Source organism: Natrix helvetica (genome assembly GCF_964273705.1).
Source record: "Natrix helvetica genome assembly, chromosome: 2".
Lineage (NCBI taxonomy): Eukaryota > Metazoa > Chordata > Lepidosauria > Squamata > Natricidae > Natrix > Natrix helvetica.
Window position 1 is genome coordinate 219230653 of NC_138552.1, and position 26816 is coordinate 219257468.

Sequence of the window (26816 nt, forward strand, 5' to 3'; positions counted from 1 at the left end):
GAATAAACTTACATTTATTGAATTCACACAGTAAGGAACTTTAAGCCCTAACCAAACAAATCGGGTTTATACAACATGCTAAAACATGAAACAAGAATGTAAACAAAGATTAAATTAACAAAGCTTGTCATGTAAATAGAGCTGCCCAATCCAACCTGGTTAAACATGTTGCATAAACACAGTTTAGGAAGGGCAGCAGTTGTAAATCCTAGCATGTTTCCCTCCAAATAGCTCATATTTTCAAAACAATCCTTAATTGAGGAACCATTGTATTTGTGATGTTACACTTTGGAATAGAGGGGGGGGGAGGATTATTAAAAAGTGGTAGGGTTACAGAGGGCTCTGGAAGTATCTGGATCTGAGGCAATTTGGATTGGGATGTGGACATCAGACAGAAATTGTACTGAGTTTCCTCATGTATGATCTGGGATGGGATTTAGATGGCAGGAATATGGCCATTCTTGTCTTCCTAGATGTTTGATACCATCAACCACAGAACATCTATGAGGGCGGAGAGTTGGAAGCACAGTGTTATGGTGCTCCTAGTCTTATCTGAGTGGATTAGGGTTACGATTCAACTGACAAGTAGGACTTTTGCACAGTTTTACCTGGTATATCACTTGCAGCTTTGCTTGGAACACAATGCACTGAAAACAACCCTTGTTATTTCTAGATTAGTTTATTATCATTTGTTTTACATGGGACTGTCCTAGCACAACAGAACTTAATGTTGCAAGAACTATTTGAAACATACTGAATGTCTGGAATAACCCAATGAATAAGCCATACTGACTAACCCAATGCTCTTGGGTTATTAAGTCAATTGAGGCACTTGTTTCTTGGGCTATTAAGATACTGATATTGTTGCTTTAACTGAAATATCATAGTGGTCAGGGGCTCTGGAGGACCCATCTGAGGTTCTTAAGCCAGTAATCCACTTCTTTTGAAATTTCTAAAAATTACATTACAGTGTTTACTTGAATTTCCAAATAATTTTCAGGAAACAGTGGAAGGTTGCTTTAAAGTAGGGCAGTCCACTGTTTCCTGAAAATTCTTTGGAAATGCAAGTAAACACTGTAATTTTTAGAAATTTCAAAAGAAGTGGAAATTTCAAAAGAAGCAGTCCTCAATTAACGATGGCAATTGGGATTGGAATTTCCAACACTAAATGACATCATTGTAACACACAATGGCATGTGACGAGTCCTAGATGAGTTCAAATCACCAGGATGGATTACACCCCAGGGTTCTGAAGAAACTGGCAGATGAGATCTCAGAACCACTGAACTTTATCTTTCAGAGATCCTGGAGCACCGGGGAACTGCCAGAGGGCTGGAAAAGAGCTGATGTGGTTCCCATCTTCAAAAAAGGGAAAAAATAGATCCAGGAAACTACAGACCTATCAGCCTGACCAATGCCAGGAAAGATTCTGGAAAAGATAATCAAGTAACAAATTAGCGAACACCTAGAAGTAAACAAAGTAATAGCCAAAAGCCAACATGGGTTTGTCAAAAACAGATCATGCCAGACTAACCTTATTGCATTCTTTGACAAAGTGACAAAATTAGTGGACCAGAGGAATGGCGTCGATATAGTTTATTTAGACTTCAGTAAGGCATTTGATAAGGTAGACCATAACCTACTACTAGATAAAGTAGAAGAATGTGGGTTAGACAGCATCACCACCAGATGGATTCATAACTGGCTGACTAACCACACTCAACGTGTAGTCCTCAATGGAACTGCATCTACAAGGAGGGAAGTATGCAGTGGAGTACCTCAAGGTTCTGTTTTAGGCCCAGTACTCTTCAACATCTTTATCAATGATTTGGATGAGGGAATAAATGGGGAACTCATCAAATTTGCAGATGACACCAAGCTGGCAAGAATAGCCAACACTCCAGAAGATAGGCTTAAGATACAGAAGGATCTTGACAAACTTGAACATGGGCACTATCTAATAATAAGAAATTCAATGGTGAAAAGAGTAAGGTTCTACATTTAGGCAAGAAAAACAAAATGCACAGGTACACTATAGGTGGTACCTTGCTCAATAGTAGTAATCGTGAGAGGGATCTTGGAGTCCTAGTGGCCACCATTTAGATATGAGCCAGCAGTGTACAGCAACTGCCAAAAAAGCCAACACAATTCTAGGCTACATAAACAGAGGGATAGAATCAAGATCATGTGAAGTGTTAATACCACTTTATAATGCCTTGGTAAGGCCACACTTGGAATACTGCATTCAGTTTTGGTCGCCACGATGTAGAAAAGATGTGGAGACTCTAGAAAGAGTGCAGAGAAGAGCAACAAAGATGATTAGGGGACTGGAGACTAAAACATATGAAGAATGGTTGCAGGAACTGGTGTGTCTAGTTTAATGAAAAGAAGGACTAGGGGAGACATGATAGCAGTGTTCCAATATCTCAGGGGTTACTACAAAGAAGAGGGAGTCAAACTATTCTCCAAGTCACCTGAGGGTAGAACAAGAAGCAATGGGTGGAAACTAATCAAGGAGAGAAGCAACTTAGAACTGAGGAGAAATTTCCTGACAGTTAGAACAATTAATCAGTGGAACAGCTTGTCTCCAGAAGTTGTGAATGCCCCAACACTGGAAGTCTTTAAGAAGATGTTGGATAGCCATTTGTCTGAAACAATATAGCGTTTCCTGCCTAGGCAGGGGGTTGGAGTAGAAGATCTCCAAGGTCCCTTCTAACTCTGCCATTTTGTTGCATTGCATTGCATTGCATTGCATTGCATTGCATTGCATTGCATTGCATTGCATTGCATTGCATTGCATTGCATTGCATTGCATTGCATTGCATTGCATTGCATTGCATTGCATTGCGACTGTGCTGTTAGCAATTGTGACTGTGCTGTTAGCAAATGTGGTTCCAATTTTTCTGATTGCCATTGTTAAATGAACCACACATCATTTTTAAGGATGTTGGCAGGTGTAGGTTGCAAATGGTGACCATCAGGCTTTGCAATACTGCAATATCAGAATTGTAAAGTGATTGCTCAGCACCTGGATTGCTATCATGTGACAGCCAGAACTTTGAGAATTGGTCATAAGTACCTCTTGTCAATTCAAATGGCCTCTGAACAAATGGCCATTAAGCAAGGTCATTAAGTAATTTTTAAACAATAGGAACTTTTGTTGCATTAGTTAGTAAACACTTTCCAGAATGTCTGATAAGAGTTAGATGCAATTGGATTGTGACTAAGTAAGCAATTAAGGAACTGGACTCTTAATTCATATATTCTATACTTGTTCTATTATTACCACATTTATGGCTGAAATCCACTGGATTGCTAAAATGCCTTCTGAATAATCATTGCTGATTAAGAATGCTAATTATTCATCTGATTAAAAATTATAATGCAACATTGGAAGGGCAATCTGTATCAAAGTTGCAGCAGTGCATTGCTGATATGTGGCATCTGTTAGCAGCAAGCTGGTCACATTTATTTGAAATTATTTCATACATTTCTACAGATTTATTAAAGATAAAGATGCAATCATTATTATGTTAATTCTATGTACATATTTCCCAGACTAGGGATGAAGGAGTGTGCCTGGGCCAAAGTCATCCAGCTGCCGCCAGTGCTAAAGGAAATTTTAAAAGGCTCTGTAATCGTAATCCTGAATCTTAACTACTATACAACATTGGTGCTTGTTCTCTCTCTCTCTCTCTCTCTCTCTCTCTCTCTCTCTCTCTCTCTCTCTCTCTCTCTCTCTCTTTCATATATGTACAAATACAACAAACACAATAGGCACTCTGTTCCAATGAGCACACTGAAGGGTGAATAAACATGTGCTCATTCCTCTTTATAGCTTCTCTGCTGACAGACAGAGCTTCAGCAGTATTCTTTTACTGAAGTACATACAGTGCTGTCACTTAACTTTATTCATCTTTAAGCTTCTTAAAACTATCAATAACTTTTGAAGAATAAAAGCATTGAAACACATACTTACTTCTAGCCTCTGAACTATTTCTCGGATGTCTTCAGCACAGTTATCAAATGCGGACAGAAGAATGCATTCTCCTCTTTCGTAAAAGATTTTTATGCTCATTAACCCAGATGTCCAGCCAATAACATCTCTGCAGGAACAGTTGAACACAACGTTTTTTGACTCCTTTTCAATCAACACAATAAACTCATTGGAGATGCCAAGCAGGCATTCAATATCAAGTGACTGACCAAAGTCTCGTGCTATCACATTCCATATTACCGCTCCAACACTGAATAAATGAGCATCCTTTCTTGCTTTGACTCTTTCTCTCTTTTTTGCGCCTAATGAAATGAGGCTAAACTTGACCGAAGTTTCTATTGTAGCAGTAGTAACAAAATTTTCTGCTAGATCTTTCAAGTACTCTTGACGTGTTCTGGTTGCCATGGCTCGAAATTTTTCCGATTTGTGGGCTGCGTTTTCTGCATTAATAACTTTGGCCAAAAGGAAGTCCCGGAAAACTGCTGACTTAGGGAAAGTTACTCCTTTAGGGATAGGTGGTCCAAAAGGTGGAACATCTTTCGATCTTGAAACTCCAACGCTAAAAAAATAAATAAAGAGAGAATGAAGAAGTATTACTGTTCACATCATGATTCTGTACAAATGAAAAATAATTTTTCCCCTAAGCTGTGATGGTGCAGTGGTTAGAATGCAGTATTGCAGGTTAACTCTGCCTACAGCCAGGAGTTTGATCCTGACCATCTCAAGATTGACTAAGCCTTCCATTCTTCTGAGGTTGGTAAAATGAGGACCCAGATTGTTGGAGGCAATATGCCGACTCTGTAAACTGCTTAGAGAGGGCTATAAAGCAGTGTATAATCTAAGTGCTATTGCTGGGATAGAATACAATCATATTTCTGCTTATATATAAGATGGTTTTGGTTTTCTCTCCCCTGCAGCCTTCAGATATCCCTAAGAACTACTCTATGAAGTGGGGGGGGGGGATCTAATATTGAAGGTATGGGGAGGCTGCAGGAAAAGAGAATCACTTCCTTTGCTTCTGTGAATAGAAACTGATTTCTAAGGAAAGTTCATTATTGACTCAACTAATTATTGTGACTAAATACTAAGTTTTGCTAATAATCGGGTTTTGCAGATGACAGAGGAAATTCAGGAACACCTATACAATGCTTAATGGACTTCAAGAAGTAAAAACCATTGGTCCACATATTTGTACTCACCTATAACACACTTTTTCAGTGCATGGATTGTGGACTTTGACAATGACAAAGACATGCTGAAAATGAGAACGGATATTTTTTGGAGTAAAAGGAAGTGCTCCAGGCTCTTGAAAGACAATAGTAACAATGTCATTTCCTATATGCCTTTTCCTTAGAAGCTAGATGGGAAGGGGGAAAAAAAGAAAGAAAATAATTAATTATGAAAATTCAACTCTTGTACCTACTAGAGAAAAAAGTGTCAATTTAAATAAATTGGAAGTCATATGAGAAAATGAAGTCACACAAATAATGATAAATGTATTATTTCACATGGAGGTGATGAATCAATAATGATACACTAATCACTGCCATATATATTTAATAATCTATCTCTTATATGTATTTGAAATATAATAGCTTTCAAAGAAAGGGAATTGTTAATTAAATTCAAATTTGCAACATGAAATATAAAGCCACATTTATTGACCCCTTGTTATTTTGTTCTTCTTCATGCCCAAAATGCATTTTCTTAATCTTTGAAGAGAATATTTGTAGCTCATGCTTGAACTGTGGAGTCCTTACTGCTCTCTGGGTGTGGTTGTTTTCTTGCAGATGTTTCATTACCAAACTAGGTAATGTCAGTGTTAAAAAAAAAAGGCACTGATCATGTTACCGAATGGTTTTTTTTTTAACACTGATGATGTTAACTAGTTTGGTAATAAAATGTCAGCAAGAAAACAACCAAGCGTAGAGAGCACTAAAGGACTCCATATTTCTTAATCTTTCACATTCAAAGGAGAAAAGTATAATTGTTCTTTACTAAGCTTTAATTTACACTGAATTAAAAAGTTGATAATACCAACCATTTGGCAATTATTTAGAAGAAATAAAACCCTATTAGAAATATCAACTACTAGGAATTCTGTAGACAGGAACCTATTTTCTTCTTTAAATGCATTTTCACATGAGCGATCCACATCATCAAACTAAAAGTTGGTTTGTTTGTTTTTTTGCATTATTTTAAAAGCACAGATTTTAGAGAAAGAAACTATTGTAAAAAAACTAGGTAATCCAGTACCTGAGTTTCAAAACTAATTATTGCAAGATTTTTCCTGCATTTACTTGGCATAATAACCAGTAAGGTCACTAAACTGTATAGATTCAATTTAGCCTATATTTAACCTGTTTCAGTTAAATGGCAACTTAATTATGCTTTTGAAATGAGACGGTTGTAACAAAATATTCATCTGACACAAACTGTTAAGGATGGCTACAGAATATAATCTAGCTTTATTAAGATTAATGGAAATTTTGACATGACATCATAAATAATCATTGTTAAACTCAGTTTAATGGACCATTTGGAGAAAAAAGGGTGTCCATTTAATTCTGAATGACCATTAAATACAGAACTAGGTCATTAGAATCCATTTGTGTCATTTGTATAATTGTAGTATTGCCATATTTTCTATCCTTATGCAAACAATGCTAAGTGATTAAATATTAAACCTTTCTGTAAATATGCAAATCATCCAACTTGATATAAATGATCTGAGTTATTGCAATTGTCTAGACAGCTTCAGAAACAATGCACACAAGTATATGAGTTCAAACCAAAACCTCATCTGTTGCAACCAAAGATTTCTGAATGAAAAGCAATAGAAAAACAGTCTTACTGTAGCTATAATTACAATACAATACAATAGCAGAGTGGAAAGGGACCTTGGAGGTCTTCTAGTCCAACCCCCTGCCTAGGCAGGAAACCCTATACCATTTCAGACAAATGGCTATCCAACATCTTCTTAAAGACTTCCAGTGTTGGGGCATTCACAACTTCTGGAGGCAAGCTGTTCCACTGATTAATTGTTCTAACTATCAGGGAATTTCTCCTTAGTTCTAAGTTGCTTCTCTCCTTGATTAGTTTCCACCCATTGCTTCTTGTTCTACCCTCGGGTGCCTTGGAGAATAGTTTGACTCCCTCTTCTTTGTGGCAACCCCTGAGATATTGGAACACTGCTATCATGTCTCCCCTAATCCTTCTTTTCATTAAACTAGACATACCAGTTCCTACAATCATTCTTCATATGTTTTAGTCTCCAGTCCCCTAATCATCTTTGTTGCTCTTCTCTGCACTCTTTCTAGAGTCTCCACATCTTTTTTACATCGTGGTGACCAAAACTGAATGCAGTATTCCAAGTGTGGCCTTACCAAGGCATTATAAAGTGGTATTAACACTTCACGTGATCTTGATTCTATCCCTCTGTTGATGCAGCCTAGAACTGTGTGGGCTTTTTTGGCAGCTGCTAAAAAATTAATTCATTTTATAATTGTGCACGTGCGCATACACACACACACACTTTAATGATGTGTAAATTGTTAAATCTAAGAATATAGTGAATTATCTTTAGGGAAGTGAACTATATTAGTGCCAGATTATCTTGCCAAAATGAAGAACAATTGATGTTGCTAATAGCCAAGGAATAAAACCTATGAATTTCATATTGGTATATGAAATATTATACTAATAAATCACTGTCAGAAAAGAATAGAAAAACTCATGCAACTTTTACATGCATTATTTTTACTCTGGAGAAAAAAAAAGTGTTTTCCCTAGTTTAAACATATTTTTATAAAAAGTTGGCCAGGTTTTCGTGCCAAATATCCTCATCCTAATTCCTGAGAGAAAAGAAATTCTTCCAACTCTCAACCCACTTCAAGGAAAATATAAACAAACCAAAAAAGATATTCTGATTGAAAAGTTAGTAACATCAAGGAAGACATAAAAAACAATAGGAATATGAAATATATTAAAAAATGAAACCAATGACAACCAGAATAGCAACTTGCCTTAAAATCGATAATGAAGATATTGAAATGATGGACAGATTCTATCTTTTAGGAATGAATATCAACAATAAAGGAAACAGCAATCAAAAAACACACCATAGACTAGTACTTGATATAGAAGCAATGAAAAATACGCAGCTGCTGGATGTGTGTAAACCGGAAAAATCAGGATTGTGCAGATAATGATTTTCCCTGTGCTATTCTTTGAAGAAGCAGGATAGAAAGAATATTGACATCTTTGAACTTTAGCATTAGAGAAGATTACTGAGAATACCAAGGATACCATACAAACAGATCCTATCGCTAATCAACCCAGAAGTCTCCCTTGAGAATGACCAGACTCAAATTATCATACTTTGGGCACATTGGGCAAAGAACTAAGCTCCCAGGAGAAGTCTATAATTCTGGGAACAGAAAAAGGAAAGATAACAACTAGAAGCAAACTGGATGAATTCAATTATAGCAGCAATGTGTGCAATGCTGGAAGAGGTGAAAGATCATGTCAGAGGGACAGATTGTCCTGTAAAGAAAATCTATGTGTTTGTTAAAACTGGACACCAACTTGATGGCACATAATCAATCAATCCGTCAGAATGTACTCCATTGCAGACAGCATCCATTTATGTTGATATAGTTCATGGATGTCAACTGTGGTGCCTCTCATTTAGAGACAGTTCTTGCACAGCCCTACACTTCCATTTCACTGGCATGATAAACATTTGGTTCGAACAACTTCAAATACTGGGCTAGTCGTCCTCTGTCAGTCCAACACACCTCACAGGGTTGTTGTTGTGGGGAAAAGAGAAGGAGGGAGGAGTGTTAGATATGTTTGCCGTCTTGAGTTATTTCATAAAAATAATAAAGGTGAGGTACAAAAAAAATTAAAATAAAATGGGAATGAAATTCTCAAATTCTTAAACATGAATAAGGCCCGAGATACTCTGTGTGTGTGCATTTAAATCAATACAACTGTCATTATCACCAAGATAAACAAATCAGTAAAACAAACCAGGGAGTCTAAATGTAGAAGTAAATATAAGAAAAAAGAAAGAAAGAAACACACACACACACACACACACACACACACTTCATTTCCTTTTTTTTTAAATTTGATTTTTTTTTCTTTCCACACATTGGTTATTTTTTATTGATTTATCTGCCCTTCCAACTTAATCAATGCAATCACTGTTTAAAAAAAAAAAACTCTATATACAATATAGCATACGGATCACATGGCATTACTTCCAAAGAAGACAGCCAACATTAACCGGAGGTTCTATCCCTCTTTTCCTTCAATTTCAACATGCACATTACTATAGAATTTTTCAAATAAGGGATGAAGACCATACTTTCACTTGCAGGATCTATCTAAATTTAATATTAATATGAAAATTCGGCCTGTCATGACGGTACATCATGTTAAGAGAATGTTAAAAAGAAGTACCCAATGCATTTCTAATGGGTCTAAAGCAGGGGTGTCCAAACTTGGCAAATTTTAAGACTTGTGGACTTCAACTCCCAGAATTCAATTCTGAGAGTTGAAGTCCACAAGTCTTAAAGTTGCCAAGTTTGGACACCCCTGGTCTAAAGTAATCTACTATAGCATTTTGCCTTTCTTCTCTGGCTCAGTATCCCTTTCACCATGCTCCATTAACATCCAATTGCAATATTTATTCATTTCTTTCTATTTATTAAATGCCCCAAGAAGCACTGATCCTTAATCCACATGCACATACAAACATATCCAAATAAGCTATTTATATTTTATAAACATGGCTAGCTTATTCCAGATAAAGCAACAAAGTTATTTACCTGATTGACTATTTTCTGGACTAACAAATCGCTCCAATCAAGTAGAGTCTGTGCTGATTTTGTTATACGGCTTACAAGTAAAATACCCCACTATATAGTAAAGGATAAACCATCTTTCTTCATTCAGTTTAAAGATTGAATGAATAGTCATCGCAATGCAACCATAGAATAGTTGTAAAATTTTACAAAAAGTTAAATTAGAACAAGATACAAAAATATCATACATTTTAATCAGACTTGGTCGAAGTAAATATATCCCAAAAACTCTATTAATCAATATTAAAAAATACTGAAGCATCAAATTGATTTAATCCATTCTTAAACAAAGAAAAAAGTGTGGATAACAATTTTGATTAATCACATGGGATGCCAGGTGATGGGATGAAATAATTGGAGCCCTGAATACTGTACAGACCAGGCAGGTTATTCTTTGAGAATATCAGCTATTGCACCTCAGTGGAAAAGAATAATTATTATACTATGTCTAGAATCCACCTGTGAATATGTTCTACCAGTGACGTGCGGTGAGGTTTATGGCTGGTGAGGCTGGTGACGTCATCAGGAAGGCGGGGAATTCTTAACTCAGTTTCCAGGGTCCTTTCATGATCGAGCTGGCAGGGAAACGGTAGCTGACGGTCCGAAAAGTCCGTCGCACTTTCTGCTTTCGCGAGCAACTTCCCGTAAACCTGCCGTTGCTCAGTGCGAGGAAGGGAGCCGCTCATGCATGCGCATTCGCCCTGGAACATGAGCTCCGGCGTCAGAACTCGACAGAAGGTGGGGAATGGAACCATGTGTGCAGGAGGGAGGCTGAGGCTAGAGGAGCCTCCTGCACCTCCCTCTGTCCTGCACATGTGGTCCCATTCCCCGCCTTCCTGAGTCAACATGAAGGGGACAGCGGCTCGCACAGTCCCATTCCCCGAGGCTCCTCAGCGCCTTTTCCCTTTTCCATTTTTTTTTCATGATGAGAGCGGTGAGGCTCTGCCTCCCCTGCCTCCCCTGACCGCACGTCCCTGTGTTCTACATTATTTATTTGACAACTAGATAACAAGGCGTGTAAATATTCATTAATTATATTTTTACATATTAAGGCTGTCTAGGGCTAGCTATTTGAGTGTGCTTATCAGAACTTATGGAGATGTATCTCTAGCATTCAAATGCAATTAAAGACACTTATATCTTCAGATATCACTACTACTCAAATTTACAAGTCCAGTAACAATGCTCACATTGTTTTAATTCTAGAGAAGTTGTGGAATATGCTGTGATACTACTGTTAAATTTAACAAGACGGTATAAATTATAATCACTGATTAATGTTTACTAACATTGTAAAAGGGATTGATTGCTTCTGGAAGTAAGTGTTGCAATATGCTGGAGATAAACTAAAATAAGATTTAATTTCTCTGGGGAGGAATCAAGGAACATTTGGAAATAAAATAAAGGGAAGGAAGAAAAACCAGGAGGGGAAAAAAAGAAAAAGAACAATGCTATGAGTAAGTAAGGAAATGCCACAATTTCAGTGACAGATACAATATAAATCTGAAAGACGTAAATCTAGGAAGGCCAAAGGTTATTGCCCGCGGTTTCAAATTCAACAAAGCTATAATAAACAACATTCAATATAAAGTAGAGCTTCTTTTTAAAAAAAACTTTTTCATATGTTTTTTAAACGACAAGCAAACATAAAAATAAAAAACCCATCTTCCATTACAAATTGTAGAAAGTGTATCAGTTGTTTACAGTATTTCCATGCATCTCTTCCATAGTCACCACCTGCTTTTCATATCAAATCGCATATTTTAAATTTACCTATATTCATGTATATCACAATTATTATATCTCAACCTTAATTTGACTAAATTGTTTTTACATCATTTTATATATAATATTCAAAATCTAGAATAGGATTATATGATAACATTCCATTAAATTATCCTAAAATCATCCAATCACAATACAACTTTATAACATATTCTAGATAAAGCTTTTAAACCTCCTCTCATAATCTCCATATATTGTTTATATAAAATTTCATATTATCAAACTAATATATCTATATGTATTGTTATCATTCTTAATCATTATTTAACTATAGCTATTGTCGCTTTATTTTATGCATACTACTAGTAAACTAAATTTACCTTAATTTTTATTATACATTTTCATTGCATCAACCTGTATCCCTCCAGCAATAGTACGGTCTTATATCTCTTGCCATTTGTAGCATTAATTTTCTAGTTACTTTCTTAATAAATCTTGCATAACCTCCCTTGGCAACATGCTGTTGCTTTCGTATCTCAAAGAAACTTGAAACCCAATATCTGCTCTTTCCATCAACTTATCTTTGGTTATCAATAGTGCTTCTATCAAGATTTCTCTCCTTTTCTCCATCAATTTTTCTCTCTTTTCTTCTGTGCTTTGAAGTCTGGGGTAGAGTTCCAATCCATCCATCTCCCCTTTCCATATTCCGCTCTTGCCATTACCAATCACACTCACTTTGTTGTCAGTATCCACAGTTTTCTTATCTCTTTGCTCATTTTTTTCTTCCATCTTTTGAACTCTGTCCTCCACTTTCTTCATTTGGTAAACATCCTCAGTTTCTCCATCAGATTTATCTGTTTTGTATTCCATATTCTCCAATTTCTTTTTAATTCTCTCTGTCACAACTAATAGATTTTTAATTTCAAACATAATCATTTGCAATGTTACAGTTTCTTTTTCCTGCTGGCCCTTTCTTTCAATTTTGCAGATACTGCCACTATAGGGTTCAAGGCTATTTTAATAAACTTCAAGCAGGTTCATTTATTATCTTTCAAGTCAAAATGTTGTCTTCTCTCCAATAGCTAGTGATAGAACTTCCAAAAGGCACCTGTATAAAAAACTTGTGCACTTCCTACTATCACTGTCAGTAAACAAGCTGAAAGAACTTTGAATCTCAAGTGATCAAAGAGAAAGAAGAAAAAACAATGTATCCAGCCTCTAAGTGACAGTGTAACTGTTTTTCCTCCTGTTGTAACAACCCTCTTTATAATCCTTCTTATTTTCTTCTTTATATTCCAAGCTTAAGAAAGAAAAAAACCCTTAAATGGAGATCAAAAACAATCCACTCAATCAAATCAAGCATTATAAGAAAAGGAGAATTTTAATCCATAGGTATAAGCAAAAATGAAAAAAGAAGAAGAAAAAATTAATCCATTCAGTTTAAAAAATAGGGAGCCCCTGCAAAAGTTCCATCCATGAAAGAAATAAATAAACTAGAAACTGGATAACACTCGTTCAATGCAGATCAATCTCGCCGCCTACAGTCTTTTGTCTTCAATCTTAACTTATTTTTTTTTTGGGGGGGGGGTAGTCTCTTCCTCTAATAATAAAATTTCTTCACCAATTCAACACACTTTCTCTTTCTGCTTTCTTCCCATTCCGGAGCTGTCCCAACTTCAGCAGCGTCATTAGCTGCGTTTCTGTTGCCAGAAAAAAAAGGCTATTCCTGGATCTTTCAGGGACTTTGTGGTGTCCCTGAGATCAGCAGGAGGTGCCCTTCTCAATCACTGTCTCTGCAGGACGGTTTAGGTCCGAATGGACTGTCCAGCGGCAGGAATTCGACTGCAATCACACGACAAGATTGCATGTCGTGCCGTAGCGATGTCAACTCTCTTCCAACATAGAGCTTTTTGTTGCTGCTGCCTACATTTGGAGACAAACCTATTTAAAATCAAAATTTGGCAACAGCTAACTAACCATTTCCACAAGACGTGTCCTTGTGCCATTGCCTGCCTTTCATGGCCCATTCATAGCTTAGGCAGTAAGAGCACAGCTTTAAATATTTGACTCTGGAAGTAATGTTTTCCTTCTCATTCTAACTCTAGACACCAAATGCAGAAAATATAGTGATATGGTGATGTGGAGACTTGAAATGATCTGTTCTGAATCAGCAAACTTGGGTCTCTTGTTGGTCGTGCCTCTTTCCATCCAGTCCCTGACCACCAATCACTACCCTCACCATCTTTCAGTCAGAATCTGTTTCCTTTTGGCCATTGGTTCCTCTCCTCATATCATGTTCTTAAGTAATTTACAACTTCACAGCCAGAGATACAGAGCTAATGCCCTTTCACAACTCACGTTCTTCAGTTCTCCTATCCAAATCCTGATGACCACGAGATGACAGCCAAGAAATACACACATACAGCTATTTTAAAAATTCAATCACTTAATGAAAAGAAAAAAAAACAATTTGCAGATAATGTTGGGTAGAATCAGCATTCAGTCAATGTATTTATTTTATTTATTTATTTATTTATTTATTAAATTTATCTGCTGCCCATATCACCAAGACGTAACCCTGAATCTCAGCCTTTAAGATGTTGCAAGCAGCACAGATCCATTTCAGGTGCACAGTAATAACAAGCCTCCAGCTCTGAAATGGAGGTGAATACAACAAAGCAAGTCTATTCTATGTGATATCCTTTCAACTATTTAAAGAATGTTTACATATCCCTCAGTCACCTTTTTCCCCAAAGATAAACATAGCCAACTTCAAACTTTCTTCATAGACCTATTTTTCTTGTCCCCTAATTATTGTTTTTATTGCCATTCTCTGAAACTGTTCTAAATTTCTTTGGACCCTTCTTAAGATGTAGTGCCCAGTACTGGACATAATATTAATGGGCCATAGCCACGATTTGGACATTATTCTTCTGTTGATGTAAGTCTAAAATTGTATTTGCCATGTTTGTTCACTTATTCAATTTACGGTCTTAGATCAAATATACTTTCCCTTTTTCGCAGTCATATTATACTCCGGGCTCATATTCATCTACTATTTCAAGATCGATGCATTTTAATTGTTGTTTCCTAAGGAAAAACTCTGCACTTATATTTGTTGAATTTCATTATGCTACTTCAAGATAATTTAAAATTATCTTAAAATTTTAAATTCCACATTCCTTTTCTAAGTCGTTAGCTCTCTGTCCTTCCACCTGTTCATCCATGAAATATTAAAGAGTAGAGGATTCAGGACTAGTGCTTGCAACATCTCACTTGATATCTCTCTTCAATTAGGTGAGGAATTATTGATGAGTAGTAACTAATACTATTATTGCAGTTAACATTTACTGTAACAATGATGGCATGCCGAAACTGGAATGAGCACGCATGCCAGAGCGACAGAAACCCAAAGACAAGCTGACCTGTGTGTATGTGTGCGCCGGCCACTTGGTCTTCGGGTTTCCAGCATGCGCATGTATGCACACCATCTGGTCTTTGCGCACACCAAAGCACCAGAAACCTGAAGACCAGGTGGCTGGTGTGGCGCATGCGCACCAGCTAGTCTTTGGGTTTTTGGTGCTCCGGCATGTGTGAAGACCAGCTGGCCACCATGTGTGCCCACAGAGAGGGCTTTGTGTGCCACCTGTGCCAAGCATGCCATAGGTTTGCCATCACAGGCATATAAATTAAATAACAAAATGAATATGTGTGTGCAGAAAAAAATGGCATTCTTTTTCTACTTAATGTCACCCAGAATCTTTTGACAGAATATTTATTGGAGTGAATGAAAGGTTGGCATACTATCAATACCATTGAATACCATCATTCTTGCAGAAACCTTATAGTCCTTAGCCTTAGCAAAAGGATGGCCTTAACACTGCTCTGTAACATCAAAAACAGAGCATACCTTTTGATTGAGCAAAGCTGTAGATTTCCCTGACTTTGACTTTTTAGTTTTGGAATAGAAGCAATTAAATAGAAAGCTCACACATTCTCTTTCAGACTATCCCTTCTACAGTACATTCTGTGCATGTTTTGGACCTTTCTCAGTCCAATGATTTACAAACTAACTGGGCAGTTTTATTGGTTTCCCCCCAAAATATTTCTAATCCAATAGAATGCTGGAAAGAAATTATGTAAAGGGACTCAGGACTCTGTCAATTAGTGGGATATATCTCTTTAAAAGTCCCAATACCACTTTGCAGAATCACTTTGCAGAGTGAGATGGATGGCGTGTAAACTGAATAAATAAAAATAAACTAGGATATAAATAAAATAAAATAAAGACTGAGCAAAATGGGACCAAATTTACTATAGTGTGTGGAGTCTGCCTCCCTCCCTCCTGGTCATTCCAGTTTTATGGTTCTGTGCTATCTACACATACATCAAGACACTCAGAGGTAAAGCAGAATCACATACAAGTGCAGTTACCTTGTTACTCAGAATACAATAGAGATAGCTAGAACCTATTACCCTGCTGCTAAAGGAATGAAAAAAAACCAATAAGCCATATCTTGTATGTTTTCCCAACATGCTCAGAAGTTTGTGAATTTAGTTGTGACTTTTCCTAATCTTTCCTGTTCCTTTTTTCTCCAAAAAAGTCTCTCTCTCTCTCCCTCTCCTTTTCTCTCTCTCTCTGTCTCTCTCTCTTTCCCTCTCTCTGTACTGTTTTAAAAAGGAATTTTTCATTACAGGTTTTCTTACATGCCAAACTACATGGTTACAAAGTTCTCTTTTGTTCTTAAAATATCTACACACTTGCTGAATACTACTGCTCTCAAATAACTAGAAATATTCTCCAGGCATAATTGCATAGCCTAATAAATCTATCATAGCTAAGATTGCTTTTAACACTTCCTCCAATCTTCTCATCAACAAAAGATTCCAGACAACCTTGAATTTATGTATAAAAGTCATTATTCTTTCTATAGGTCTGTAGAATTATGAACATTTCTTCTCCGAACTGCACATATCATAAGATATAAAATGTTGCATTTTAAGCAGTAATCTAATTTGTGAATAGCTCTTATTTACTAGTATTAAGCCCATAATCCTTAATAACATTATTATTTTTCAAAGTTATTTTTAAACCTCCAATCACTCTTTGCATATAAAATATTCCAGATAATCCCAAAGAATTTGCAGAGCTTTGAATTCAATACACCATAGTTAGACCAACTAGTACAGACAAACACAATATTACAAAGTTATTAATCTGAATCCTTTAGAGCAGTGATTCCCAACCTTTTTTTGATCATGCCCCACCTAAGCATCTTTAAAATTATATGCTCTTATAACATATAATTCTTACTTTACTCAAAAGTGAACTCTACCCATGCAGAGGAAGCCTAAAAGGCCATTAACTTCGTTAAAAATCAAATTGCCCCCCTGTGAGGAATGGGCCCCACGTTGGGAACCATTGGTTTAGAGTCAATGGCAAAAAAAACCCATTAACTTCAATAAAACAGAATTGCAGCACCTCCCAAATGCTATAAAATTCCTAATATTTGATGAAGTTGGTTACAGATAGTCCTCGATTTACCACCACAACTGAGCCCAAAATTTAGGTTGCTAATTGAGGCAGTTTAAGTGAGTTTTGCCACATTTTACAACCTTTCTTGCCATAATTGTTAAGTGAATCCTTGCAATTGTTAATTCAGTGCTGTTGTAACTTTGAATAGTCACTAAATTAACTGCTGTAAGTAAGGACTACCTGTACTGTGTCATTTTAGCCACACCTTTAATGTTTTAAGATATTAAAAAAAATATTTAGAAAGAAACCATTTTCAAACATTATATTTTCTGCATAATATGCTCCAATTGTATAAGGTACAAATAGTGTAGTATGCAAAATATAACAAAATATATTTAAAAAACGAACCAAATGCATGGTACAATACTTTAAAATAGCTGATGAGATTTGTTTTAGAAAAAAAAATTATTTTCTATAACTATTTATATCATTGAATACTGAGAATACGGTACAATTGAAAAATCTCTCCTTTTAAAATTATTTTGTTTTTGCCTTTTTTTTAATGTAAATAGATCTCACAATTGATCTCAGAATAGTTAAATTACAGCGTTAAAATGAATCACATTTTTTGTAATTTGTTTATAGCACGCAATCGAACAGGGGAAAAAAATTACAATCTGATTTTTTGTTGTTGCTGCTACTTAACCAAATATTTGTACAAGATTCCAAAGCAGACATACCTGTTGCCTATTACTGGGCATATATGGAAGCATAGTTGAAACATGAAACATTATTTCATAATCTTTGTAGGTTGTATAAAGAGAATGAGTTCCGGTTGAATCAGCTGAAAAGAAATTCCAAAAATGAGTACATAAATATAGACATTAAAGTACAGCTTAGTGCATTTTCTTCAAGTGAATGCTATTTCCCATGTTAAACTTTTTTCAACCTACATGGTTGATTTATGGTATATGGTCATTGCTAGCTGGTCACTGCTTGTAGGTAAAAGTAAGAAAGGTAAAAGCTCTCCTGTCCAGCCATGTGCGACTCTAGGTTATGCTGCTCATCTCCTTTTCTTGGCCGAGGGAGCTAGTGTTGTCTGTAGACATTTCCATGATCATGTGGCCAGCATGACTATAGGCCGACATTCATGGAACACTGTTACCTTCCCACTGAAGTGACACCTATTTGTCTACTTGCATTGGCATCCTTTAGAACTGCTAGGTGGGCAGGAAATAAGGCAAAGAACAGGAGCATTGTGCAGTGCTCGGGTCTTGAACCCAGGCTGTCAGCTTTCCAACTGACAAGTTCAGTGTCATTAACCTCTGAGCCATCACTTTCCCCTCTGTATAAATAACCTGCTGTTAATTAAATACAACCCCTTTGAAACAACGTCCAGAGATACCAGCCCTTCACAAAATCTATCAATTATATATTAGAAGCAACATTCCCACTTTTTTTTTTCTTTTTGCTTTATGTCTTAAGGTTGCACATCATAAAACAATTGGCACTTATAATGACAGACCATAATGGGAGATGGGAACATTTAAGTCCAAAATGATGGTTGTAGGGCATTATGAACAGTCTCTTCTGCAGAAGAGAGAGGGGAAAAAACCCAGGAATTTTCAGGCACTACTTTAACAAAAAACCAAAAAAAAAATATGCAATCCTTCATTACCATTTTTAAATTTTTGTCATTGCCACTTACTTTTATTATCTAATTGTGCTCGGTATTTACTAAATCCTTTGAGTCGTACTCTTTGACCTAGAAGGTCAAGAAATTCTTCAAAAGCAGGGCCTGCTGTCTCATTGTTATACATCTCTTCCTCAGTGCTCTGGCCTGCTTTGCAATATAAAATTCCAATCTTGTGCTGAAAACTTAGCTGAAATTAGGAAAAAATAGTTAGCAGTAAGTATTTTTCCAGCTTCCGCCCGATCCACTTTTCCATCATATTAAAAGGTATATGGTGTGTGTGTGTAAAACATTTTTTAAAAAATGAAATGGCAAATTAGATGTTTTAAGTACTAAACTATGAAGTGCTGGATAATCGCAGCACCTTCTATTTTTGGAGGACTAAAGCAAGTCCAATGTTGCAAATCAACTTTGAAAGACTTTTCCATTTACAAGTTGTCCATCAGAACTTTTATTTTTCTCTCCTTACAGCAATATCATATTACCCAGAATTTTCATTATGAACATGCATAGAAAAGATTAGTTATTTGAGCTTTCCAGTTTTCATTGAAACCAAATGAAATATATTTCTCTCTAGTCCCAGCATAATGATCTGTGGATTATTTTATAAACAAAGATCCTCATTTCCTAAGAAAAGTATGTGAGGAAGTTTTTGCCAGGAAATATGTGTATGCCTAGAGAAAAAAATTGCAATGTTAAACAACTAATTTGTACATTAAGTAAAGGCAAGCTTAAGATGGCTGGGCCAATACTCTTAATTGATGTGGAAATGAAATGTGGTAATGGAATAGATCTGCCAAGCAAATAACTTACTTTTACCAGAATGCAACCTATTAATCTGATGTAAGATAGAGCAAATATAAGCAATTATCACAGCAACTACAATCATCCGGTTAAATGAACACGCAATGTGTTTATTGTAAGTAGCCATTTGTAAATCAAGTAATATACAAATAGAATACACTTTATATAAAAGGTGGTATTACTGAAAACTTCAAAAAATTTAATGACTCCAAAAATGTATGACAATTAAGAATATTGTTTTTCATTTATTCACTACTTAAATTCCTGCTATTTGATACATTCCTTGTTGTAATAATTACTTTTGGGGGGACAAGATACACAACTTTGCTTTCACTTAAGAGAAAAATAATTTTCTGTATTGTCAAATTCATTGTGCTTAGTTCTGATAGTCATCAGATCTTACCAAGCATGTATAAACTACTATCAATAGAAAAAATAGTAATTGTTTTCCTGACATCACAATAAACTCACCCTACTTCCTCCTCATTCTTATTAATTTGTCAACATTGCATGATTGCAATGTTCATACATCAGTTCTTTTATGACCACATTAACTGCATTCAATTTTAACTAAACTTAAATGAAACTAAATCAAATATAATTTTATTCTGGCCTTAAAAGCACAAAGAAAAATAGTCAGCCTGGAAAAGGATATGTCCTTCTTTAAACATGAGCATCTTTACAAAACTGATATGATTTAGATGGCTAAATAAATGTTCTATCAATGAACATAGGTAATTAAAACAGTGGTTTCATTTTTCCATATATATATGTATACATACATACATATATATATATATATATATATATATATATATATATATATATATATATATATATATATATATATATATATATACACACATATACATATACATATATACATATACACACACATATACATATAATATTTACATGATATACACACATATAAACAATTTACTTTAAATAAATAAATATGCCTTTTAATGTTGCAAATATTCAGATCTTCTGCATTAGATCAGACAATCTCACCTTTATTCACTCTGAATTTAAAGTATATATTCATTTCATTGCTCATGCAGTGTTAACTTGTTAGATAGTCCCAATTAAGAATTTCAGTTGTTTGAGCCATCAAATTTCCCACATCAGTAGGAAGATTATTATTGTGAATAAAATGTGCTAATTATAATTAGAAAATGAAAATTGGAAAAGGTGAAAGACTAGCAAGACAATAATTTTCTCTTTTTATGTAATTTGATGCTCTTAGCACAATGCTTTTTTTAATGTGCTTGCTTGACTATTAATGAAAAACTTCTCTTTCTACTATGTTATTTATCTAACAGAAGTCACTGCAGTGAAAATCTTTGGTTCCTCAAACAGATAAGAATCTCAAATCTCTATTTATGAAAAGGAAATAACACGTTGGTATACTAATGTTTTAAAAAATTCAATATCTACCCCTTGCTCATCCAGTTTAAGCAGCTGCTCAGACACTTTGGGTGAGTTGGAAGCTTGTCTCAGGCACTGAATATTCAGTTCTGGAATTACATATCCCAATACTTCCTTAAGAGGTAAGCCTCGTGCTGTGCCATGTCTAGCAGTAGACGGAATGGCATCTTCTAAAATGGCTCCTCGCAGTGTTGTAAGCTGTAGCAACAGAAAATAGATTGCAGTATGTTTAATATGAATACTGTCTTCACAACTAACAATGTAGACACACTGATGCTTAATTCATGATGTGAAACCAGTTCAAATCAGTGGCATTTACAGGCGACCAAAACATGACAATCCCAGTCCTCTGTGCATGTGTACAAAGTCAGTCCACATTCAAAGTTTTTGACCACAAGGTTACAATTGCCTATTTTGACCTCCATCCATCCACTCTTAAGAACAGCAATAGCACTTAGGACCTATATATTGCTTCACAGTACTTTACAGTTGTCTCTTAGCAATTTACAGAGTCAGCATAATGCCCCCAACAATCTGGTTCCTGAGAAGGATGGAAGACTGAATCAACCTTGAGCAAGTCAGGATCGAACTTCTGGCTTTGTGCAGAATTACTGCGCCACCATGGCTCCTTAGTGGAAAGCCATTCAGTGTGTGTGTGTGTGTGTGTGTGTGTGTGTGTGTGTGTGTGTGTGTGTTTTCCATTGCTCAATATTCTGAGGAAGTGAGTATATTTTCAGAAGCATCACTATCATACTTAAATTATTATAATGCTATCATGTTTTACTCAGTCCCCTGACTAGAGCAGGGAAACTGTGTCTCTCTAGGTCTTGCAAACTTTCAACTGTCTTCAGATTCAGGCACTATGAGCATTAATCGTGGATATTAGGAATTGCAGTTCAAATCTGGAAGACCAGAAACTTTCCACTCCCATTTTAAATGAATTGCATAAATTTTATCAACAAACTGCTTGAATGTTTATCTCTCTGATATGGCCTGAAGTTGAAATTTATATAACTTCTGAAGTGACACAGGACAAAAGAGAATCTATCAATAAAGAGATTCTAGAACTTTTGTTTACATTGCACTACAATTGCTTATAGTTATGGTGTGACACTTTTGAATTAACAGCCAAGGGATCATTCAAAGAATTAAATTCTTGATCTCCAACCTCCTATGATGATTAAAACTTTGAATCCAAGCCTTCCCTGCAATATTTCTGCCTCAATATCCGTTGTCTTTCATGCTATGTACTTGGAATCAATAGTGGTATTGCCAATGTATTATGAAACAAGCAGATGGGATCTATTGGATCAATTAGTTGTCTTGCTTTCCCAAACATGTTTTTATATAAAATATAGAGAATGGGTTAATGATTATACAGATGTTTTTGAAATCTAATATTGAAAGCATAGCAGTATTTTGCTGAAAGATCTACATTTTGAGTTGTTGCAAGATATAGTGAAGAGAACAAGCAGGATCTTCTATGAAGAGCTCTCTGGAATAAGGAGGTAGATAAAAATTTATTTACTTTAAACCCATTTTATAAACCACTCTATTATAAAGAAAATTGCTGGTGAGGTACCATCACTTAAGAAGACCAAGAGGAATCTTGATGGTAAGAACATAAGAAGTGTTGTTAATTCACAACAATTTGTGATAGAGAATAGTCAAGTAGATTCATTCAATAAGTTCAGACATGTACAAGAAGACAATAAACCTTCCTAGAAGCTAGTAGTTAAGCTGTGCTATTTTCATTCAGGTAGCTTTAAACAGATATGAGCATTGGTATCCTCATGGATTTTTCCAGGTCATCTAAACCAATGTATTATGTTCAAGACAAGGAACTGTATAGTTTAACGATTATTTGTATAATGACCAAAATTAAATCATTTTATGAGGTCTGAATCTCTCTGCATTTAGCTTCAATAGATGACTCTTGAATTCTAACATTGGAAGAAAAGAGCAAATTTCTGTTCAAATTTCCATACCAAGTAGAGCTTTGGGAGAATTATGCCTCACTTCTAAGAATGATCTGTTAGGAGAATAGTTATGATAATGATGGATAAGTGGGGCTGGCACAAGAAAACTCCATTCTGATAACTAAAAAAGGAGCAATTGGAAAGAATAGAATAAACAACCACACTCATCTTAGGCCAGTTCACCAATACTGCTACTAAGTTTTCAGAATGAAAAATAATTCCCTGCAAGGTCTAATGTTGCCAACCTTGATTTTATAAATATTTTAAAGTCACTTAAGTCTCAAACACCTGAATTTCATTTCACTTTTCTGATGTTTTCCTAGAAATATAGCTCTGTGTGCTAGCCAGCATAATTCTAAGCATCTTACATTATATTTTACAAAGGCTCTTAATGAGGCCTATAATAAATCTGAAATTTTCTAGGTCTGTGAATAAACCTTTTTTTTCCCCCAAAATTAATTTTCTGGTTATCAACAGCCACATTTCAAAAGTAAATCTTATTTTTTTAGAAATGCATACAGTTTAAGAAAAGTGGTACTTTTAATTTCCTTCCTTTTGATTTCAATAAAATGCCTACTTCTATTTTTAAACTTCACAAATAAATTGATATTCAATAACATTGTATTTAAAAATAGAAATTGGCATCCTTCACTTACTTCCCTCTCTCAATTTTTTCCAAGTCATTTCTTCTTCCAAATGCTCTTCCCAAGTCTGTTTATAGTTCTATAATCCTCTTTACAGTTATACTTAGCTTCTGCATAGTTCTGATTCTATTTTCTCCATCTGTTTGTCTTTGGAAAATGTTAACTATTCCCTACAGTTCTTTCCCTTAATTGCTAAAACTGAGAAAGAAATGAATTTCTGAATTAAGAACTGCTAGGTTCTAATAAGTAAGAAGCATTACACTCCAACTATGAATTTATTCCCCAAATATTTAAACATACTATTGTGGGAAAAGTCCAAATAAATGCTATTAATATCAGTAAATATACATGCAGACATATAAGATTGCATTATAAAGTGTAACTATCATTCCGCTAAAGTATGAAAACCCGACATGATACAAACATCTCAGACACACAACACTATATAAACTATTAGTAACTAATAAACTATTACTTATTTATTCAATTTTATTTGAATTGAAAAGATAAAAGATAATGATAAAAGCTGAATATAGAAGATCAGTATTAAAAGGAGCAAATGCACGAACAAGGCCATTGTTGTCTTGCTTACTAAACTGTGCAATGAAAATGGATGTGATGCTACATAAAATGGATGAAAGCATGAAATATATTGTTAAAGGCACCTGCAAATGGAAATACATATATGTACATATGTCTCTTCATTCTAAAATATTCAAAGAATGTGTATCAGAGAAGTTTGTTTAAAAGTTAATTGATTAGAGTTCATTTGCCCAAATTGCTTTCACTGAGTTGTTCATGAGAACTGACAGCAGTTCTCCATATCCTGCCTTCTCTAGGTATCTCCAAAATGTGGGCAGATAAGAGTCCATTATCTACATTTATGATCAGAAGCCTGAGAAGAAAAGATTACTCATAATGCTAAGGGGCTGGCTAAATTGTTTGACAGAAAAGACCTGCGTCATACTTAATTGTGTGTGTGTGTGTGTGTGTGTGTGTGTACACGTATGTACATATGTAATAAATATATATTACCCATCTGCGAAATACAAAAATACAAAATACAAAACAAGATGCAGCAAACATAAATGGTAACTTCACACTAAAATACCAAGCGAGAATCCTCAGAATTTTTGACAATTAAACGTATTATTTAATAAATAACCCTGGACTGGCATCTTTTCCAAATAAGGGTTTCACTCTAATTAATCTATGAAATAAGCATGAAGGCATGTTAATAGAACATTATGTATATACATAGATAAGTATTTCCAAACATCCTTGGGAACTAATGTGCAGAAAGACAAAATAAAGGCAATGTAAAGATACTTTCTCCAGCCATCATAGATCATTCAGAGAACATACTTAATTCATCCAGTTATATACATGTGGAACCACACAGTCCACATGAAGGAATATAAAGTAAATAGGTAATAAAAGTTCTATAAAGATCTGTTTCTCTTTTACATCTCAATTCTGAAGCACTGTGGAAAGCCTACCTCACTTGTTCTGAACACTATACGATGGTTGAATTGTAAACCTTCTTTTTCTTTTCCTTCTTCAAACTTCTCCCTTCGAATGCTGACTGCTACAGGTCCTAAATGTTCATCTATTCCAAAGTAGTTTTGATGCTCTGTAATGTATAAGTAGGGTAAAATAATAATGAAACATTAGTCAGATTCCTCTTTATATCACTTATGAAAATCACTGGTTGATATTAGATTATACTTCCTTATGGTTTTCTATTACTTATACCAATTTTATTTTTATGACAACTTTTATACCTAAAAGTATGATGAAACATTCAAGTGAGAATATCTACACAATACTATTTTCAGCTAAATACTGATTAAACAAAGATCACAGTGTTTCCTGATATTCTTAATTCTAAAATCAGTTAAACTTGTATAGGGAGGGAAATACTCCCTTTTTAAAAAAAGAAAAGAAAAAATGCTTTTCAATTCACAATAGGCAAAATTCAATACATGTAAACATATTGTAAATGTCATTAATTTCAGCAGCATAAGAATTAATTATCCACAAGAAGCCAATACTATTAGAATGTGCTTTTGGGATTGTATCTACAATATATAAAATGGATTTTTACCTGTATTCTTAATTAATACACTTAATGCAAGTTTATTAATTTATCAAGTATGCTTCATGATTAACAATTTGGTTATCAACATCATTCAAAGCAAGGTAATTATTGACAGTAGGATACACAGCCTCACCTAGTAGTCTCCCAATGTAAATTCCTAACGTGATTTAGTCAATGGCTAGATGGCTTTGCATGATAGGAGCTGTAGCTCAATAACCCTGAAAGTCACCATGTTGGGGAACAATTAGAACCATGGCACTATATGTTTAGGATCAGGAGTTTGTTAGTTTTGTAACTAAATCTGTAGTTTCTCACTTCTAAATTTGGTGATGTTGGGCATGTATAATGGAATGTAGTAGTTTGGCTTCCCAGGAGGGAGGAGGAGATTCCAGGGAAAGAAGCGGCTCAATTTGGAAAGTTTGTGTGAGAGAAAAAGGATGAAGACAAACCCCCCTCCCCCAATGATTTTTCAGAATATATGCTTGACGTAGACAGTAGAATGTTTCAGTTTGGCAAGAGTCTGTCTATAGGTATGTAACAATAAAAAAATTTACTTGGGAGAATCAACATTTTGGCCTATTTTTTATGGTTTTGGGAATCCTGATGTCAAACTGTTGATCTTTCAAAGGACTTGAAGATATGTTTTTCTCCCCACAGACCAGTGTGGATAGGGCATTAGAAAAGCCAGCATTATATGTACCAATCTTATTCTGCTAGAAAAAATGTTTAAGGGGAAATCAATTATTTTTATTGATTTTTCTTTGTTTTTGTCCTTTTATTCATCACATTAAATTACATTAGGTAATTTATATTAAGACAGGCTGCCATAAAAATCTGTTTAATGACTAACAAATAAATACAGCATCTCTTTTGGAAGCTTGGTAAACTTAATTGTTATGCAATTTATTCTAGGAATAATTCTTCTCATTATATAAGGCTAATGAAAATTATGCCAACTTATAAAAATCCATTTAGTATTATGATTCAACAGGGCTTTGACTTCCAAATTCCAAGACTATATGAAACAGGAACCCACTGATTCAAAGTTTGATATGAGTGCACTAAAACTTAATTGTTCTCTCCAGGAACTCTC

The 26816-nt window shown here is 35.1% G+C and overlaps 1 protein-coding gene across 4 annotated transcripts in view; it reads right to left on the bottom strand.

Moving 5' to 3' along the window:
- SIPA1L2 (signal induced proliferation associated 1 like 2) overlaps window positions 1-26816 on the bottom strand; it is a 148143-nt gene that overhangs the window by 38843 nt on the left and 82484 nt on the right. For all 4 annotated transcript variants that reach the window (XR_014174252.1, XM_081940127.1, XM_081940129.1 and 1 more), the window contains 6 exons: window positions 25122-25255; window positions 21009-21197; window positions 18780-18954; window positions 17812-17915; window positions 5197-5354; window positions 3980-4556 (listed from right to left, as the gene is read on the bottom strand). Coding sequence is in view for 3 of the 4 variants with exons in the window: in XM_081940127.1 (XP_081796253.1) it covers window positions 3980-4556; window positions 5197-5354; window positions 17812-17915; window positions 18780-18954; window positions 21009-21197; window positions 25122-25255 (1337 nt within the window). In the remaining variant the exon portion in view is untranslated. The remainder of the gene's footprint in view (window positions 1-3979; window positions 4557-5196; window positions 5355-17811; window positions 17916-18779; window positions 18955-21008; window positions 21198-25121; window positions 25256-26816) is intronic.